The sequence below is a fragment of the Rhinoraja longicauda genome, chromosome 31 (genome assembly GCF_053455715.1).
Source record: "Rhinoraja longicauda isolate Sanriku21f chromosome 31, sRhiLon1.1, whole genome shotgun sequence".
Classification (NCBI taxonomy): domain Eukaryota; kingdom Metazoa; phylum Chordata; class Chondrichthyes; order Rajiformes; family Arhynchobatidae; genus Rhinoraja; species Rhinoraja longicauda.
This window is the reverse complement of record NC_135983.1, coordinates 28,894,955-28,915,829: the sequence shown is the minus strand read 5'-3', so window position 1 is coordinate 28,915,829 and position 20,875 is coordinate 28,894,955. Positions and strand designations below refer to the sequence as shown.

The following is a 20,875-nucleotide window of genomic DNA, read 5'->3' as shown; positions in this document are numbered from 1 at the left end:
GAGAGAAAGAATGGGTGACGTTTCGGGTCGAAAGTGTGACAATCTGGGGGATTTTCCAGGGGATCAGAGGACTATCTAAGGTGGTTCCAGGCTGTAATTGTACACGGAGTTTGTACGTTTTCCCTGTGACCGCGTGGCTTTTCTCCGGGTGCTCTGGTTTCCTCCCACCTGCAGGTTTGTAGGTTAATTGGCTTCGGTAAAAAAATAGTAAATTGTTCATAGTGTGTAGGATAGTGTTAGTGTACCGGGTAATCAGTGGTCAGCGTGGACTCGGTGGGTCGAAGGGCCTGTTTCCACACTGTATCACTAAACTAAAAACTACGTGCACTGCCCTGTGGGGAGAGGTGGTCCTCTGAGCTTGAGTTACAGATTTCTCTTGGAATGAATGAATTGAATAAGTTTCTTGGCCATGTATATACACATACAAGGAATGTGCCTTGGTGCTCTGCTCACAAGTAACAACACGAACATACAGTAAACAATTAAGAATAAAGCATAAAACATTAAAACATTAAGAATAAAACATTACGGTTTAAACATGTGAGTGAAATAAACCAGAGCAAAAAGAGACGACAGACAGACTTGGTTATTGAGTAGAGCCACTGCTCGCTGCAAAAAAGCTGTTTTTATGTCTGGCTGTGGCTGCTTTGACAGTCTGGAGTCGCCATCCAGAGGGAAGTGCTTCAAAGAGTTTGTGGCCAAACGTTGAGATGTTTTAGTGGGATTTGCTGTGAATGCTCGACACTGATGTTTGCAGCATTTATGGATGTGCCACCTTCCTACTGAGCCCTTGCTAAAGGTCTTGCAAAATCAGACTCGAGACCCATGTAACGGATGACAAATCTTCTCGCAGGTGAAGAAGATCATGAATGGCGTGTTTCAGTCGCTGCGAGGAGAGTTTGAGCTCGATGACACGTACAGCGGGAGGTCGGTCCTTGGGATTATCGTCAGCACCATCAAGGTACAGTCTGGCAGCAGATCCTCACACTAGGCTTGTGTCCCTGACACCTGTGAGTAAGCTCAGGCATTGTCAACGGGCCCTGCATTGTCAACGGGCCCCTGTATAGACAACGGGCCCCTACATTGACAATGGGCCCCTACATTGCCAACGGGCCCCTGTATAGACAACGGGCCCCTGTATAGACAACGGGCCCCTACATTGCCAACGGGCCCCGGTATAGACAACGGGCCCCTGTATAGACAACGGGCCCCTACATTGCCAACGGGCCCCTGTATAGACAACGGGCCCCTGTATAGACAACGGGCCCCTGTATAGACAACGGGCCCCTGTATAGACAACGGGCCCCTGTATAGACAACGGGGCCCCTGTATAGACAACGGGCCCCGGTATAGACAACGGGCCCCGGTATAGACAACGGGCCCCTACATTGCCAACGGGCCCCTGTATAGACAACGGGCCCCTGTATAGACAACGGGCCCCGGTATAGACAACGGGCCCCTACATTGACAATGGGCCCGGCACTGACAACAGGCCCCGGCACTGACAATGGATGTCACTGAATATACAGAGCGTCACCACGTAAAGGGCACCTACAACTTGTCAGGAACAGTCCTACGTCAGACCGGGGCGTCACGGTGGCACAGCAGTAGAGTTGCTGCCTTACTGCGCTTCCAGCGCCAGAGACCCGGGTTTGATCACAACTATGGGTACTATTCGGTAGGGAATTTTTACATTCCCCCCGTGACCTGCGTGGGATTTCTCCGAGATCTTCGCTTTCCTCCCACACTCCAAAGACGTGCAGGTTTGTAGGTTAATTGGCTAGGTGTAAACGTAAATTGTCCCAGGTGTGTGGAGTGTAGTGTTAGTGTGCGGGGATCGCTGGTTGGTGCGGACTCAGTGGGCTGAAGGGCCTGTTTCCGCACTGTATCTCTAAACTAAACTAAACCTCGTGGTCTTCACATTCCTCCAGGGACCCTATGCATCATGGTGCTAATTTTACAGGCTTCCTTTCTTACTCTTCTCCCCAAACAGGCCGTTACACTTCAGCTCTTGGTCCAGGGTGAAGGGCAGGCCCTTGCAAGAAGCGACGATGAGGGTGAGGAATCTGAGGGCGAGACTGAAGAGAAGGCAGCTTCTCCAGTCAAGAGTGGGAACACCAACCTCGCTGAAGGAGCAGATGGAGCAACGTGTGAAGAGGATGCCGCAGTGTTGGCAGCTGGGCGGCCATCACCCAGCCACCCTCCCACGGAGGCTGAGCCCGATGAAGATCGAGCTGAAACCCAGGAGCCCAAGCTACCCGAGTTGGAACAATCAGAGGCAGCTTTGTCCCTTGCTCCCAATATTCCCGCTGAGTGGCGGAACCCCACCGCGGGAGAGGGTGTACAGGACATGGCAGAGTGCAGTGAACTATCTGCGGGTGAAGGAGAGGAGGATGTGGCAGCACCTCCACCCAAGCCAGCAGGTCTCCCTGACAGTGGGAGATCTGATGAAGGTGCACCTCCACCCAAGCCAGCAGGTCTCCCTGACAGTGGGAGATCTGATGAAGATGCACCTCCATCTGAGCCAGCCGGTCTCCCTGACAGTGGGAGATCTGATGAAGATGCACCTCCACCCAAGCCAGCAGGTCTCCCTGACAGTGGGAGATCTGATGAAGATGCACCTCCATCTGAGCCAGCCGGTCTCCCTGACAGTGGGAGATCTGATGAAGATGCACCTCCATCTGAGCCAGCAGGTCTCCCTGACAGTGGGAGATCTGATGAAGATGCACCTCCACCCAAGCCAGCCGGTCTCCCTGACAGTGGGAGATCTGATGAAGATGCAGTAATGCAAGAATGTGAGAGGACACCAGAGGAGCAACACAATGCGGCCAGTGATTCGGTCACAGGGAGGATGGCAGCCGCTGAACAATTTGGCGAGCAATCTCCGCCACAGGGCGGCAGTGTCTCTGGAGGTCAGCATGTGTCTGCTCCTCCCGAGAGCTTGATAGGGTCAGCTCTTCATGGAGAGGATGGGAGCCCTGCCGTTCCAAACCATTCTCCACTTCATCAAAGCCCGGCTTCGCCAGAGCACAACGCACTGCATGTGGTTGAACATGGATCCAAGGCTGCAACAACAGCTCCAGAACCCAGAGCTGGCTCTTCACCAAATACCTCCAGGTAAACAGCACCTCAGGGTATTGACTTTGGTTTAGTTTATTGTCACGTGTACCAAGGCTTTTGTTGCGTGCTAACCAGCCAGTGGAAAGACAATACATGATCACAACTGAGGCATCCGCAGTGTGCAGATACAGGATGAAGGGAGTAACGTGAATCACATCGAGTGCAAGATTGCCTATGACCACCGCAAGTTTGTATGGGAAGGAACTGCAGATGCTGATTTACTCCGAAAATAGACACAAAATGCTAGAGTAACTCAGTGGGTCAGGCAGCATCTGTGGAGAGAAGGAAGGGGTGACGTTTCGGGTCGAGACCCTTCTTCAGACTGATGCTACTGTTAGTTTGTTGGTCCAGGTTGAAAAGACAAAACGAGAAGAGGAAATGAAGAAAAGAATTGAGGGCAAAGAGGTGATAAGTGATGAGATGCTGGCAAAAAGTCACCCTAGAAGTCTTTAAGACGGGTCAGTGGTGCAGCAGTTGAGTTGCTGCCTTACAGTGCTTGCAGCTCCAGAGATCCGGGTTCCATCCCGACTGTGCACGCCGTCTGTACGGAGTTTGTACGTTCTCCCTGTGACCGCGTGGGTTTCCTCAGAGATCTTCGTTTTACTCCCACACTCCAAAGACGTACAGGTATGTAGGTTAATTGGCTAGGTGTATGTGTAAATCGTCCCCAGTGTGTGTAGAATAGTGTTGATGTGTGGGGGGCGTTGGTCGGTGTGGACTCGGTGGGCCGAAGAGCCTGTTTCCCACGCCGTATCTCTAAACTAAAATTACACTAAATGCTCTTTTGTTTGTGAGCAGTTAACATCGCAGGTGACCGATGCACTGCCTTCCCACATCACAGGGCTGTCCTAAAGTCTGATTATTGGAAGCAGCAACGAAAGCATTAGAAACCAAACACCAGCAACTAAAAGGGAGACACAAAATGCTGGAGTAACTCAGCGGGACAGGCAGTATCTCTGGAGAGAAGGAATGGGTGACGTTTTGGGTCGAGACCCTTCTTCAGGCTGATGTCAAGGGAGGAAACGTCACCCATTCCTTCTCTCCAGAGATGCTGTCTGACCCGCTGAGTTACTTCAGCATTTTGTGTCTACCTTCGATTTAAACCAGCATCTGCAGTTTTTTTCCCCGACACGTCTGTTTATCTACCATGGGGTGGGCTTGAGATGTTTTGTTGTCTGTCTTTCTGGGGGGGGGGGGGGGGGGTGCATGATTTATAATTGTTATAAGACCAGTCTGAAGAAGGAAAAAAATGCTTTTGTGCCAGCTACAGTAAACAAGGCATCAAAGGGGGATTCTGTACATAAGGAGCAGATGAATCTGCCAGTGATCATTGAATTTGATGCTCTTAAATGAAGTTTTGACTGCCTTGCACAATCTTTGTGGTGTGTTGCAAGGTTTTCTCTAACAGTGACTTTAACTGCTTTAGTCTTTTCAGTGATGATGACGATGACGGCTTGTTCAAATCAGCGATGCCCAAAGGGGGGAAGACAGTGAGGAACTTGGCCGAGGAGGAGGAAGAGGAAGAGGAGGAGGAGGAGGAAGTGGTGAGTGTGGCACAGAGGACTGCAACAGTGTGGGGTAAAGGGTACATTGCCATGGTGATGATGTGGGGTAAAGGGTGCGAGTCTTTTCATCCATTAGTACATAAACGTGTAAATAACGGGTGGGACCTGTTCACCTCCAAAGAAGTCAGGAGCTCAGCATACATCCCCTGGGTGAGGGACAGTATTGAGAAGAGGAAACCATTCACATTTGAGGTTGTGTGGGCCAGTGATTGAGACCCTTCCTCCTGTCTGCCCTCCATAAGGAGTTCTGCTAGTTGGGTAGACACAAAGTACTGGATTAACTCAGCGGCTCAGGTGGTGGGATAGAAGGAATGGGTGACGTTTCGGGTCGAGACCAGACTCAGGGGAAAGGGAAACGAGAGATATGGAAGGGTTCATTGTTGGCTGAGGGGCAGGTGACAATGCCAATGTGTGATTCTAGGAGTAAGTTGAATCTGATTTTGGATATCCATTAGCTGTATATGAGCTTGAGTTTGGTTAAGTGTGGTTTAGGTAAGTGTGGAAGCCTTTTCTATTCTCCTGCCCCAGATGCTTGTTTGATGTGCTGGGAATCTGATGCAACAGGACCATTGTGAGACTTGTCATTGTACTTTTTTTTTCTTTCTGAACTCAGAGCATGAAGGGTCGACCTCCACCAGCCCCACTGTTTGGAGATGACGATGACGAGGATGACTTTGACTGGCTGGGCTGAGGCTGGGGCTGGGGCTGCCTCTGGTGTTGCCGTGCAGTTACTGAGCAGGGAGAGGTGGCTGGTTGGCAAGGAAGGCCAAGGTGAATCGAGCACCGATGTGGGACAGGCAGCTTCTGCACAGATTATCCCCATGGAACTGACATTCCAAGAGTCTTTGTTTCTATCCTGCTGGTCAGAAACCCTTCCCCAGGCAACACTGAATGAACCGAGATGAATCTGCACTAACTCTGATCATCACTGGTATTGTCCTGAACTATATCTACCTGTCATACTTTAGTTTGTTTGTTACTCCCTGCCAGATCTCAGTGGATTCCCACTGCTGTGACAGTGTGCTCACTGGATGTTAGGCAGCCTGAATTAGGGTTGCCAACTTCCTCATCCCCAAATACTGGACAAGGTGACGTCACCGCCCCACCTGACCTCACCCAGCCAGCGGCCACGTGCTCCCGGCCCGGGCGGCCGCCAACGATGGAGCGGGAGCACGTGCCGCTGGCTGGGTGAGGTCACGCGGGGCGGTGACGTCACCCGTTGCCCCTTATTTGGGAGTGAGGACGTTGGCAACCCTACTAATATGGGACAAACCAATTTAGCCCAAAATACGGGATGTCCCGGCTAATACGGGACAGTTGGCAACCCTGGCCTGAATCCACAACAGGCCCTTATTGAGTGCGTAGTAATGCTATTACTGTGCCTGCCACAGTGTGGTTGTGAATATTCCTCCTCCTGTTTGCATCATGTTGAATTATCTGCGTAGTATTTGTAAGGGACAGAACCTTGCCCTTGTGCTGTGTGGTGGTAGAGTACAGCCCTCGTTCAGAATAAACTTCTTCCTGTGCCTTAACCTTGGTCAGCCGGGCCAGCCCTTCCAGTTTGACCGCTCCTCTCTAATGCCACTTGCATGTACGAGACTCACGTTTGGAACCTTCATTCTCAGTAGGTTTATAAGTGATAGGAGTGGAATTAGGCCATTCGGCCCATCAAGTCTACTCCACCATTCAATCATGGCTGATCTGTCTCTCCCTCCTAACCCCATTCTCCTGCCTTCTCCCCATAACCCCTGGCACCTGTACTAATCAAGAATCTATATATCTCTGCCTTAAAAATATCCATTGACTTGGCCTCCGCAGCCACCTGAGGCAGATTTCCACAGTAGACCATGTTGAAAGCCTCCTTTATATCCAGCGGTTGCTCCCATTTGTAATAAATTGGTCAGCTGCTCTGTGAAAGGAGAGCAGCTAGAGAAACATGTTTAAAGGCCAGCAATATACCATTTACCCAAATTAATTAGTTTGGGGCCCTCACTGCTGAAGAGGGAAGAGAGATCTTTGTTTCTGCTGTCCCTCCATTTCCATTAATGGCATTCATTATTTCCCTCACCTGCCTCCTGCCTGCTCCTGTTTGTCTGGCATGTTCCAGGTAAGGGAGCAGCAGCAGGGTGGGAGGGCCAGGCTGGGGGAGGATGCTCTGCGTTCACCTGGTACTAGGTGACCCTTGTCTCTTAGTCCAGCATCATGAAGCCCACATGTCAAACAAAGTGCGACTTCCATTTCTGCTGCATTTGTTTTATAGATGGAAAATACACTGCCATAGTTAGTAGAAGCATATGTGGGTGGAATGGTTGTTCATCAGTTCTAGGAGCAGAATTAGGCCATTTGGCCCATCAAGTCTACTCCACCATTCAAACACGGCTAATCTATCTCTCCCTCTCAACTCCATTCTCCTGCCTTCTCCCCATAACCCCTGACACCCGGACTAATCAAGAATCTATCTCTACCGTAAAAATATCCATTGACGAGGCCTCCACAGCCTTCTGTGGCAAAGAATTCCAGATTCACCACCCTCTGACTAAAGAAATTTCTCATCTCCTTCCTAAAGATATGTCCTTTTATTCTGTGGCTGTGGCCTCTGGTCCTCGACTCTTCCACAAGTGGAAACATCCTCTCCACACCCACATTTTGTAGGATTGTGGAAAATGAAGTTTATTAGTAAAGTCTGAATTCCAAACTTGTACTTTGGTACCTAACGTGACAAACACAATGAATAGTGTAGTGGCAGGTTTTCATGAGCAGTGACACGTGCTGTTCTGTCCAACTAAAGGCTCGGCTTCCAATCTAATTTTTTCTCATTAGACACAAAATGCTGGAGTAACTCAGCGGGACAGGCAGCATCTCTGGAGAGAAGGAATGGGTGACGTTTCGGTCGAGACCCTACTTCGGACCTGACCCGAAACGTCACCCATTCCTTCTCTCCAGAGATGCTGCCTGACCCCCTGAGTTACTCCAGCACTTGTGTCCTTTTGAATATTATGTTTGATCATCCTTTTCCGTTACTACTTTACAACTGATGTGATTAAGATGAACAACATAGGAATGATCTCAGAGTTTGGTATAGGACTGAACAAATTAATTGAATCATGATGAATTGAATGAAACTTTTCAATTGGTACTGAGTGTTGTGGGAAGTCATTATCTCTTTGAAAAGTGTTGTTCATCTGTAGTCATACCTGCTACCAACCAGGGGGTTGTGTGTGTAATCCTGTAACATTACAAATGCCACATAAGATGCAGAAGAGGCTGATGCACAAGTTAAGAGCTCAAGATCTTGGAGGAAGTGTGTTAGTGTGGATTGAAAACTGGTGCCAGATGGAAAGAGTTGGATTGTATGGGTCATTTTCGGGCTGGAGGGATGTAATCAGTGTAGTAACCCAGAGAGAGGGTCTTACTATTTACATTACGACATGAAGGAGGCAACAAAATGCAAGGTTCCCAACCCACACTGACAGATGAAATGGCATGTTGTGATGAGGATGTAGTGATTCTCAAACACAATTTGGATAGAATGAGTGACTTCTGTTGAGGTTTAAATAGTAAAGATGAGGGAGGAGTGGTGGCCTGGAAAATGGAAGTCATTGAAGAGACGAAGAGTGTGTGAGGTGAGGTGTCTGAAAAAAGTCTCGGCCCAAAACGTCACCCATTCCTTCTCTCCAGAGATGCTGCCTGTCCTGCTGAGTTACTCCAGCATTTTGTGTCTATCTTAGATTAAGTTACTGACCGGGCAAAATCCTGCAAATGAAATTTAATGTGTGGAAGTGTAAGGTCTTGCTTTTGGTCAGAGAAAGCAAAAAGTCAGATTATTGTTGGAATGGAGAGAATTCTAAATGAGTGCAGTTCGGTAGAGTCAACGTCTTCCAGTGCATGAATTGAGAGGCTAGACAGTCTGGGTTTGTATTCCGTGGGAGTTTGAATAAGGTAGCCCTCATTTTACTAGACATACCAAGATCCTTCCTGAGCTCGAGGCTTGATGTTTAGCTGTTTTCACTGGTTGGATAATCAGAAATAAGGAGACAGCTACGAAATAAAAGGCTGGATATTTAAAATGGAAGTGGCATGAAACATGTTGAGAAGGTGATGAACCTCTGGCATTCTCTGCCCCTAAAGGTGGAGGTCAGATCATTGGATAGTCACGGCAAAGTTAGATAACTCCTGTATTTGAAAGTTTTGAGGGCTAGGAGAAACTGATACAGAAGAGATGAGGGCAACAGTAATCAGCCATGATCATATTGATCGGGGCAGGCGTGAAGGGTCTGATGGACCACTGTTGTGTGCTTATGTGACAGAGACTAATTTTGAGCACAATTCTGTTTAGATCCAAATCTCAACCATTTTAGTGTCACTGGATTCCTTCAGTTCCACTTAATTTTTACTCCTTCACTCCCCTTTTTGCCTTCCTGGACCTCAGATCCACATGGACTCAATTATTGACTATTCATACCTTGGTTTCTCTTAAACCTGTCAGGAATTTCTTCAGTGTCCTTCATAATATCTCCCCCCTTCATCAGTATCAAGGAAACAGGTGAGACTTTGCATAAATTAGTTGCCATCATGTCTTAATTCTGTTTGTGATGTACCTGGACAGCAGTTGCTGCAATCCGTCTGAGAAGTTTATGAGTCGAGAGTGTTTTATTGTCATATCTCCCAGAAAGAACAATGAAATTCTTACTTGCAGCAGCACAACAACAGAGCAAAGACGAGACTGACCCTGCACTGCTGGAGAGTTTAATTCCGCCACCATCACGACTGGTCCCTTTCCTTCCGCAAGTAAACTGCATTCTTCATCAGTCATAGTAGATGTAGACCATTCGGCCCATCATGTCTACTCTGTCATTCAATCATGGCTGATCGATCTTTCCCTCTCAACCACATTCTCCTGCCTTCTCCCCATAACCCCTGACACCCAGAATCTATCAATCTCCACCTTAAAAATAGCAATTGACTTGGCCTCCACAGCCGTCGATGGCAATGAATTCCACAGAATCACCACCATCGGGCTAAAGAAATTCCTCCTCATTTCCTTTCTAAAGGTACGTCCGTTTATTCTGAGGCTTTGGCCTCTGGTCCTAGACTCTCCCACTGGTGGAAACATCCTCTCCACATCCACTGTATCCAGGCCTTTCATCATGCGGTAAGCTTCAGTGACATCTCATTCATCTGTCAGTCTCTCTCACAGCTGCTGGTCCTCTAACAGATCAGCTCATTTGAAATTAATGCTTAAGGTTGGATTCATTCATTGCAACTGTTACCTCCAACACATCGACAGCATCACATCCAACGCCCCACGCCCCATTCTAGGGCCAAACCCCCCACTGCAGGGAAAAACCAACAGGACAAAGAACAAAGCCCGTGAGGGAAAAGTGACCTTTAATGGGACAATTTCCACAAAGATCACTCAACATGTATAATTGTAGGATGGGAATTTATAGCACACAGCCACACAAGTGCAAATGTTCTGCATAAGACATAATAAATTAAACATCTAATTTAAAAACATGTTTTACATTCATCTTGTATCTGGTTTTATGTAACATGCAAGTATAAAAGTAAGTAGGAGAGTAGCAGCAATGGGTTGTTGAAACCCTTGAAAGCTCAAAGCACAGAGGGTGGGAGAGGGGAGGTCTCACAGGACATTGTGGATGGGAGGTGGGTCTGGGAGCAGCTGGACTGAGTGGGGAAAAAGACCAGCAATGTTGACCATTACATAATGATGACAATCAGTGTAACTGTTCCACTGAAGCTACAACACCAAACATGGAAGATGTTCATGGATAAGGAACCAAAGCTACACACTGCTGTTAAGCCACACTGAACAACTACCTTTTCACAGAACTGCAGCAATGGGAGCTGGGTCTGGGGGGGGGGGGGGGGGTGACCCAGTGCTGCTGTTTCCACAGCCCTGTCAGCTTCAGCTGCCGCCTTCCCCCATCTACGCTGGGGCAGGGGAATCCTGTGGAGAGACACTGTCACCTGCACAGTTCTGTGGTGCACAATGAGGAAACGTCAAGTTTGCATTGAGTGAAACCGTTGAGCAGCATGAGATTAAACTTGCTTGTTAGCACGTTGAACAATGAAAGATTGATGGAAGGAGCAGCAGATGCTCTATAAACAGGGGAAGGCTAGCATTACACATTTTTGCACAACTACATTAAACTACAATTAACTACATTAAAAGATTTTTAAAAGTAGTTTACTGTCTCAAACCCACACGTTGGAATCATTCAGCCGCCGTCTGACTGCCTTTCCCCCCTGGAGCTCGTGTTACACACTGAGTGATGGTGCCCACAAGCACCGTAGAGTACGGGTCAGGCGAACAGTTTAGCCTGACCTTGCCAAGTATCAGTGTGGATACAACGCTCCAGACCCGCTGTGATGTTGATCGCCACGGGAGACAAGAGTTTGCTGCACATCTGTTGTCCAGCGCCCGGTTTCGTTCCAAGGGGACTGGTTCACGTTCAGCACCAGCCAGAGGATTCACTCTCCCATCCACTTCTCCGCTGGTGTGTGTGACCGGTCGGTGTGGGGCTAATCCATGGGAGCTCAACAGAGGCCGACTCATGTCACGGCCGACAGTTCAGCCTGGAGCTGCTGGTGGGATCTGTCCAGGAGGATCTCCAGCCAGCAGAGTGGCAGGCCATGCCACTGTTTTACCGAGAGTAAACGTATATTTGTGGTGGGGATATAGAGGAGGTGCAAGGCACTGACAGGCTGAGATGCAGGAACTTGCAGGCGCATCTGTGTGACAAGGAGACACAGTTAATGATTCAATGATACTTTATTGTCACACGTACCTAGGTACAGCGAAAGGCTTTGTGTGCGGTAAAACCGTCCACCTGGGCCGTACACAACGAGCCGCCATGTTGCAGGCACCGACCGTTACAAAACATTCATTGAACATTTTTAATCTTCTGCTCTGAGCGGTGAAGCAGGCTCACCACATGGCCACAGTTCCCCCCCCCCGGCTGGGATCCCCCTACAATCTCCCCCCCGCATCAGGCAGCTGAAATGTACTGACGCATGCTTCAAAAGCAAACCATTGCCGATGGCTGCTTATCTGGGAACACAAGTTCAATCAACTATAGACACAGAATGCTGGAGTAACTCAGCGGCACAGGCCATGGCCCCAACAGTTCATCAGTTAAACCTGTGCTCATGGTACAGGCTAATGGAGCAGGTTGAAATGTTTAGAGTCAATGCAGAATTATTCAATGGAGCAGATGACACGTTGGAACTCATCGCCAATGCCTGTTTTGATGACCACAAATAATTCCAAACTGGTTTACAGCCATGGTATAGACCTCCTAGATTTTTAGATTTAGAGATACAGCGCGGAAACAGGCTCTTCGGCCCAGCGAGTCCGCGCCGCCCAGCGATCCCCGCACATTAACACTATCCTACACACACTAGGGACAATTTTTACATTTACCCAGTCAATTAACCTACATACCTGTACGTCTTTGGAGTACAGGTAGTCACTACTGATGAGGGACAAGGGGTGTAGGTTAATTGACTGGGTAAATGTAAAAATTGTCCCTAGTGTGTGTAGGATAGTGTTAATAGTGTTAGTGTGCGGGGATCGCTGGGCGGCGCGGACTTGGTGTGCCGAAAAGGCCTGTTTCCACGCTGTATATATATGATATGATATGATACTGCAAGTAGGGTTGCCAATATCCTCACTCCCAAATACGGGACAAGGTGACGTCACCGCCCTGCGCCCCACGTGACCTCACCCCGCCCGGGCGGCCGCCATTGGTGGAGCGGGAGCACGTGGCCGCTGGTGGGGTGAGGCCACATGGGGCGCGGGGCGGTGACGTCACCCCTTGTCCCTTATTTGGGAGTGAGGAAGTTGGCAATCCTACTAATACAGTACAAGGACGGTCCCGTACGGGACAAACTAATTTAGCCTAAAATACGGGATGTCCCGGCTAATACGGGATATTTGGCAACCCTGCAAGCCAGACCAAGCCAAACACAACCATATCTTCCACAAACCTGGGCACTAAACCCCTACCCCGGGTCAAAGTGGCTCCACAGTATTTATTCACATCATTGTGAGACCAGAGGCCAGGTGTATAAGATCTTGAGAGGAATAGATTGGGTAAATGCACAGTCTCTTGCCCAGAGTCGGTGAATCGAGGATCAGAGGTTTAAGGTGAAGGGGAAAAGATTTAATAGGAATCTGAGGGGTAACGTTTTTTCACACAAAGGGTGGTGGGTGCATGGAACGAGCTGCCAGAGGAGGTAGTTGAGGCTGGGACTACCCAACATTTAAGAAGCAGTTAGACAGGTACATGGATAGGGCAGGTTTGGAGGGATATGGACCAAATGCTGTCAGGTGGGACTAGTGTAGCTGGAACATGTTGGCCGGTGTGGGCAAGTTGGGCCGAAGGGCCTGTTTCCACACTGTATCACTCCGTGACTCTACCAGTACGCCACCGTGCCACCCCCAACAATTGCTTACACTGAAGAGGAGCAGAACTCGTCAGGATGTGCGATATATGCGAATCTTCTGTTGGATGTCCCTGCGGCAGAGAGGGCAGGTGTGCAGCTCCATCGCACAGGTGGAACAACAGCAAACGTGGCCACAGTTCAGGAAGATCATCTGGCTCTGCAATGGACAGAGAGAAGTTTCGTTTAGAGATGCAGCGCGGAAACAGGCCCTTCGGCCCACCGAGTCCGCGCCGACCAGCGATCCCCGCATACTAACACTATCCTACAAGCACTAGAGACAATTTACATTTACACCAAGCCAATTAACATGCAGACATGTGCTGGCTGCAGGGGGCAGATTCGACCCGCCGATCAGTCGTGGAAGTCCCGATGAGGTCGTGATCGGCAGCTTCACCCGCCCTGCCACATTTTCGGGGAGACTTCCGGGAGAGGGATTCAAGTGCGCGCTCATAGCATTGTCCAGATTAAAGAAGGTGCCGGAACACCAGTAAGTCGGTGCTGGGCCTGCACACAATTTAAGGTATGGTCTAGAAGTGTTCAGTACTGCTGAACATCTGATATTCCCACACAGAAATTACACAATAATTTCACTCTGATGAATGTAAAACAATTCCAACTCATTGGTTTTAGCTCCATGTAGTACAAGAGGAGGTGACCTGGTGAGGACTGTGTTACCACTTGTGCAGTAGCGTGAGCTGAGTGTGGGAGAGCACCTGATATTGTCTTTAAACCCAGAGGTTCGGCACCTGTCTGAGATCTGGGTCCAGTTATTCAAACAAGAAATAGACAAAAAGCTGGAGTAACTCAGCGGGTCAGACAGCATCCGTGGAGAAGAGGAAGAGAAGACAATTTGGGTCGAGACCCTTCTTCACTGAGTTGAACAGAACCCCTGCCTTCACTGATTCTGATGAAAGGTTCACACCATTCAGTAACAGAGAGCAGCAAACCTTCCATACTCCTCAAATTCTTCAGCCAAGCACCTTAGTACTGTTTTAAAGAAAGCTACTGACACGTGGCGATGCAATACACTAATGTTCACCAAGGCCGATTACAGCTGACGAAGTCTTTAGAATCTGAAGAAGGGTCTGGACCCGAAACGTCAGCCATTCCTTCTCTCCACAGATGCTGCCTGTCCCGCTGAGTTACTCCAGCACTCTGTGAAACGTCACCCATTTCTTCTCTCCAGAGATGCTGCCTGACCCGCTGAGTTACTCCAGCATTGTGTGTGTGTGTGTCTCGGGCTGTTTGTGCGCTGTGGCTGTGCTTACCTCTCGCTCCATACAGATGACACACTCTGCCTGAGCCACCACCTCCTCAGAGACGGGCGCGCTGGGCTGTGGTGGAGCAGAAGGCCCGGCCTCGTCCTCGTCAGGTGCACTGGGCTCAGCCTTGTCCCAGTCTGCAGCGACATCCTTGGCTGGTACAGCCGGCAATCTCCAGTCTATGGGGAAGTCACATCACAGGAGCAATCAGGCCAGGGTTGATTTTACCAACAGCAGTCGGAAGGCCCCTGTCTGTAATGGAGTCAACTGTGCAGATACAATCCCTGCCCACCCCCCCACAAGTCTGTCAGTCTGCCACACCTTCTGGAGATGCAGCTACCGGCAGACGGTGCTTCATGCACCTCATACCCAACCCAGAGCAGAGGAGGAGAGCGAGTGGGAAAACAGAATTACCATTCCACCTGTGATGCCTGCGCCCACAATCCTCCCCCACTGAGGCAGCTTTGTCCCTGTGTGAGTGTCACAGAGCAGTGGGCTTGTGCTTTTCCCAAAGATAGAAGCTGGAGTAACTTAGCGGGACCGGCAGCGTCTCTGCAGAGAAGGAAAGGGGGACGCTTTGGGTTGAGATATGAGACGGATCTGAGGAAGGGCCTCAACCCGAAACGTCACCTATTCCTTTTCTCCAGAGATCTGCTGAGTTACTGCAGCTTTTCAGGGTGTATACTGAGCAGGTCCACACCATTAGGGAAAGGTTGTGCTCGAAGGAAGTGGGAGGGAGACTGGCAAACCTGGGTCTGGGTGTAGTTACCTCCGTCAGGCAGCAGCTCCTCTACGCGGCCCAGGATAGCGCGCTGTAGCCTGCTCTCCTTCACCCCCATCTGTGGACAGAGGACAACATGGTGGTCAGGGCACTCACTCCACCTGCACCAGCTGGAGAAGGCAACTGTATCACACTCCCCGTACAATGAGGAGACTTCCTCTCCCAGTGGGGCTGCCTGCACAAGGTGCTTCTGAAACACTAGGTCCGTTTAGAGATACAACATGGAAACAGGCCCTTCGGCCCACCGAGTCTGCACCGACCAGCGATCGACTTGTAAGTTCTCTCCGAGGGTTTTCGCCGAGATCTTCGGTTTCCTCCCACACTCCAAAGACGTACAGGCTTGTAGGTTAATTGGCTTGGTAACTGTAAAAAAGAAATTGTCCCTAATGTGTGTAGGATAGTGTTAATGTGTGGGGATCACTGGTCGGCACAGACTTGGTGGGCCGAAAGGGCCTGTTTCCACGCTGTTTCTCTAAACTAAGCAGTGCCTACACCGTCTCAATGCGTTCCCCTTTCCCCACGCCGCTGGATGAGGGGGTAACCTCCCTCCCCACCATCTCTCCAGTGGTGTGGCTCCCACATCGCCTCCCGTCCAGAACCGGCCCACCTACCTTCTCCAGATCGTCCATCGTCATGTAGCGCAGCATCTTCAGGGTGATCCGCTGTTGGGCGAAGAGTGGCAGGTACTGGTCAGCCGACAGCGCGGACAACAGGTCCACCAGCGCCTTCTCCACACCCTCCTCCTGCACACAATCACAGGGCTAAAGGTGAACCGTCTGACCAGAGAACAATCCGGGACAACAAGCACAATGCTGAGGGTGGGGACGAGGGAACTGGCATGAGAGTTCTTGCATTATCTTATATTGCACTAAACGTTATTCCCTTGATCTAATAAAGATGCTCCCCGACTTACGATGCTTCAACTTACAATATTTCGATTTTGCGAAGGTGCAAACGGCAGCGACCCGTAGCGAGACGCTGCTCACTACCGGCCACGTGACCGTGAGACGCCGCTCACTTCCGGCCACGTGATCGCGAGTATTCAATGCATTTCGACTTACGATATTTTTGGTTTGCGATGGGTTTCTCGGAACGGAACCCCATCGTAAGTTGAGGAGCACCTGTATCTGTATGCTGTGAATGGTTCGTTAATGTGGGTGTGGAGAGGATGTTTCCACTAGTGGGAGAGTCTAGGAGCAGGGATCACAGCCTCAGAATTAAAGGACATTCCTTTAGAAAAGAGATGAGGAGGAATGTCTTTAGTCAGAGGGTGGTGAATCTGTGGAATTCATTGCCACTGAAGGCTGTGGAGGCCAAGTCAATGGATATTTTTAAGGCAGAGATAGATAGATTCTTGATTAGTACGGTGTCAGGGGTTATGGGAAGAAGGCAGGAGAATGGGGTTGAGAGGGAAAGATAGATATGTCATGATTGAATGGCAGAGTAGACTCGATGGGCCGAATGGCCTAATTCTGCTCCTATGTCTTATGAAAGTTAAAATTTAGTCACAGGTAGTGAAGGCTGGGTGAACAGGTCAAGCAAATGTTCGGGGTCAACCTGAAAGGTCACCTATCCATGTTCTCGAGATGCTGCCGACCCGCTGAGTTACTCCAGCACTCAGTGCCCTTGTGTGTATTAACCAGCATCTGCAGTTCCTAGTTTCTGCATGTTTGAGGGGTCGGTGCCTAATCAGCAGACCCATACCTGTGCCCGAAGAGACAGGGGCTTCTTGTCCATCAGCCGCTGGTACTGAATCAGCCAGTAGTTCTCCTGACTGGTCTCGTGCTTCTTCTCCATTTCCATCTGAAAGGAAAACAAAACTCAGCAAACCGCAGATACTCACTCCCTCACTCACTCCCCATCCCAAACCATCTCACTACCCCTTATAATCCAGCCCCTAACACATCTGGCATTTCCAAATCAAACCCCCTTCTATATTGTACCAGACATTGGTGAGGCCACATTTGGAGTATTGTGTTCAGTTTTGGTCACCCCGTTGCAGGGTGGCGCAGCGGTAGAGTTGCTGCCTCACAGCACCAGAGACCCGGGTTCGATCCTGACTACGGGTGCTGTCCGTACGGAGTTTGTACGCTCTCCCCGTGACTGCGGGGGTTTTCTCCGGGTGCTCCGGTTTCCTCCCACACTTCAAAGACGTACAGGTTTGTAGGTTAATGGGCTTGGTAAAATTGTAAATTGTCCCTAGTGTTTGTAGGATAGCGCTAGTGTGCAGCGATCGCTGGTCGGCGCGGACTCGGTAGGCCTGTTTCCACTGTTTCTCTAAAGACAAATATTGTTAAGCTGGAAAGAGTACGGCAACATGCGCTGTATCTCTAAAACTAACGTCCAGAAGAAGATTCACAAGGATGTTGCCAGGGCCCAAGGCCCTGAACCACAGGGAGAGGTTCAGCAGCCTGACTCTATCCATTGGAGCACAGGACCACCACATACACACGTACCTCACACACACACACGTAGCACACATGTACCACACACACGTACTACAAACACACGCATAAACACACGTACCCCCACACACACACACCCCCACACCCGTACCACACCCGTACCGCACCCGTACCGCACACACCCCCCACACGTACCGCGCACACATGTACCACACACACACAAACCCCACACACCCCCCACATCCGTTCTGCAAACACGTATTATACACCCCCCCACACATGTACCATACACACGTACCGCACACACACGTATCACACACGTATCACACACACACGTATCACACACACACACACGCACCACACCAGCACATTTATGCCACATACACGCACGCACACGCACACGTATCACACACACACGTACCAGTAGGTCCTGGAGCTCCTCCTCGCGCAGATTCTTCTCCTTCAGCAGCTGCTGCAGCAGGTCGCCGAGTGCCAGCCGCTCACTTGCCAGCGACTCCTGCAGAGATAGAGGGGCACAACAAGCACAGCGGTGGGGGCGGGGGTGAGCCTCTGTATCCACCACCAGCACCGGCACATCTGCCGCAACGATCGTACGTTAGCGGTGACACTACAGCTACAGGTGGCACCAGAGGTTGGAGCAGCTGTGGTCAGCCACTCCTGGAAACATGAAGGGAAGGGCAACACTTTAGATGCCAGTCAAAGAGCAAAGGCTTCCTTGTGCAGGAAGCAACTGCAGATGCTGATTTAAACCAAAGATAGACACAAAAAGCTGAAGAAGGGTCTCAACCTGAAGCGTCACCCATTCCTTCTCTCCAGAGATGCTGCCTGACCTGCTGAGTTACTCCGGCTTTTTATGTCTATCTTAGGTTTCCACTGTGGTTGGGTGAGAGGATGGGTCAGAGGTGCAGTCATCCAGGATGGGAAACTAACAGGTTCACACAAAATGACAGAGTGCTAGAGTAACTCAGCAGGTCAGGCAGCATCTCTGGAAAACATGGATAGGTGACGTTTCAGGTCGAGACCCTTCTTCAGACCAACCCAAAACGTCACCTATCCATGATCTCCAGAGATGCTGCCTGACCCGCTGAGTTACTCCAGCACTCTGTGTCCTTGTGTGTACCAACCAGCATCTGCAGTTGTTTGTTTCTACGTTTCAATAGGTTGACGCAGCAGCAGTGAGAAGCAAGAAGTTATGAACTGTGCAAAGTCTGCACAGCCTGGGTGGAGATGAAAATGGGGAGAGAGGAGGCCCTGAGTGAGCGGGTGATGAGTGAGCCGGTGAGGAGTGGAGGTGGTAGCATGAATACTGGAGGTGGTACAGGAGGGCGCTCCTTTAGATCTGGGCGCTCCTTTAGATGAACAAACACAAGCTGCAGCTAGGCTGCAGGCACACTGGGAGAGAACGGTAGCCCAGAGGGTGGCAGCGTGGGCAACCACCCAATATCCCAGCCCTGACGCTACATTACACAGGCTTGTGATCACCCAGGCTGTGCTGCTCGGGGATCCCCCGCCTACCTGCAGGTTCTCCAGGGCACTCTCTCTTCTGTCTAACTCGACCTGTGTCAGCTGCATTAACTCATTCTCAATCAATATGATCTGAATGGTGCAAAACAAAACAAAACAATGGGTTGATTAGACAGGCGGATGGTATGAGTTTGCTTCACAACTCACCAGCATCTGCTGGCTGACTAAACAATGGCAAAAATAATCACAGCGTATGCAAGATGGGATGAAGGATGTGCCACTGCTGACATTCCGCAGAGAGAGGACACTGGCTCCGACGTGGAGCCATTCATTTAGTTTAGTAGTTGTGAACACTGCCCAATCCATGACCGGCTCTCACCTCCCCACCATCAAAGGGATCGACAGGAGTCACTGCCTCAAAAAGGCAGCCAGCATCAGAGACCCACACCACCCTGGCCACGCTCTCATCTCACCCCTTCTCCACAGATGCTGCCTGACCCGCTGAGTTACTCCAGCACTCTGTGAAACGTCACCTATCCATGTTCTCCACAGATGCTGCCTGACCCGCTGAGTTACTCCAGCATTGTGTCCTTCCCCAACCTCTTCCCTTTCCCCAGACTGTAGTCGTCCTCTGTCATTGAAATCGTTTTTCCTTGCCAAGAACATTTGCTTCAAAGGCAACTGACATTAACACAGATTGTTGTTGATCAAAGCAAAAAGAAAGAAAAATAAGAGGAAGGTTTAGAGATACAGCAGCATGGAGACAGGTCCTTCGGCCCACCGAGTTCATGTTGACCATTGATCACCCGTTCACCAGTTCTATGTCATTCGTATTTACATCCAATCCTCACACACCAGGGGCAATTCAGTGGGGCAATTCAGTGGGCCAATTAACCTACAAACCTGCACGTCTTTAGAAAAACTGGAGCACCCGGAGAAAGCCCACGCGGTCACAGCGAGAACGTACAAACTCCGTAACAGACAGCGCCGGTAGTCAGGATGGAACCCATGTCTCTGTGGTTGTGAGGCAGCACCACCGTGCCACACCAGTGGAGAACAACGTCGTTTATGAAAGAAGTCAAATGGAACAAAGAGGAGAAAGACAAGGAAATGGAGAAAGAAGAAATACCACCAGGTGCGTGGGTGTTGTGGATCCAGTGATGTGCAGTTAGTGGGGGCGAGTGTCCAGTGTGGCTGTATGTGACTAGCCCTTGCCCATGCACCTGGCAGTTCTGGTTCACGCAGGGGGTGCTGAAACCTGCTCGATCCTCACTGGGAGCAGCACTGCATGTGCGACAGGGTGACACCAGGGGCTAGTGCCTGCGTGAAGCCAGTGTTCCATCCCCCAGCACGGCTCTCTGCCAGAGCACCCTGCTCACCTGTGCCAGGTGTACCCTACTCACCTGTGCCAGGGCACCGTGCTGACCTGCGCCAGGCGCACCGTGCTGACCTGCGCCAGGTGCACCGTGCTCACCTGTGCCAGAGCACCCTGCTCACCGGCACCTGTGCCAGGTGTACCGTGCTCACCTGCGCCAGGTGCACTGTGCTCACCTGCGCCATGTGCACTGTGCTCACCTGCGCCAGGTGCACTGTGCTCACCTGTGCCAGGGCACCATGCTCACCTGTGCCAGGTGTACCGTGCTCACCTGTGCCAGGTGCACCGTGCTCACCTGTGCCAGGTGTACTGTGCTCACCTGTGCCAGGGCACCGTGCTCACCTGTGCCAGGGCACCGTGCTCACCTGTGCCAGGTGCACTGTGCTCACCTGTGCCAGGTGCATCATGCT

The 20,875-nt window shown here is 50.4% G+C and overlaps 2 protein-coding genes across 11 annotated transcripts in view; one reads left to right on the top strand and one right to left on the bottom strand.

Moving 5' to 3' along the window:
• Nucleotides 1-10,398, top strand: part of fkbp15a (FKBP prolyl isomerase family member 15a) — a 71,512-nt gene extending 61,114 nt beyond the window's left edge. For 3 of the 7 annotated variants that reach the window (XM_078426150.1, XM_078426151.1, XM_078426152.1), the window contains exons 26-29: nucleotides 854-961; nucleotides 1,994-3,117; nucleotides 4,547-4,664; nucleotides 5,299-10,397. In XM_078426150.1, coding sequence (XP_078282276.1) covers nucleotides 854-961; nucleotides 1,994-3,117; nucleotides 4,547-4,664; nucleotides 5,299-5,376 — 1,428 coding nt within the window. In that variant the 3' untranslated portion in view covers nucleotides 5,377-10,397. Of the gene's footprint in view, nucleotides 1-853; nucleotides 962-1,993; nucleotides 3,118-4,546; nucleotides 4,665-5,298 lie in introns of all 7 variants that reach the window. The other 4 variants (XR_013549196.1, XR_013549195.1, XM_078426149.1 and 1 more) reach the window with 4 other exon arrangements.
• lrsam1 (leucine rich repeat and sterile alpha motif containing 1) overlaps nucleotides 10,065-20,875 on the bottom strand; it is a 44,425-nt gene continuing 33,614 nt past the window's right edge. For 2 of the 4 annotated variants that reach the window (XM_078426156.1, XM_078426153.1), the window contains exons 18-25: nucleotides 19,142-19,222; nucleotides 18,027-18,122; nucleotides 16,905-17,003; nucleotides 15,812-15,943; nucleotides 15,189-15,258; nucleotides 14,426-14,598; nucleotides 13,168-13,314; nucleotides 10,065-11,441 (exon numbers count right to left, since the gene is read on the bottom strand). In XM_078426156.1, coding sequence (XP_078282282.1) covers nucleotides 13,189-13,314; nucleotides 14,426-14,598; nucleotides 15,189-15,258; nucleotides 15,812-15,943; nucleotides 16,905-17,003; nucleotides 18,027-18,122; nucleotides 19,142-19,222 — 777 coding nt within the window. In that variant the 3' untranslated portion in view covers nucleotides 10,065-11,441; nucleotides 13,168-13,188. The remainder of the gene's footprint in view (nucleotides 11,442-13,167; nucleotides 13,315-14,425; nucleotides 14,599-15,188; nucleotides 15,259-15,811; nucleotides 15,944-16,904; nucleotides 17,004-18,026; nucleotides 18,123-19,141; nucleotides 19,223-20,875) is intronic. The other 2 variants (XM_078426154.1, XM_078426157.1) reach the window with 2 other exon arrangements.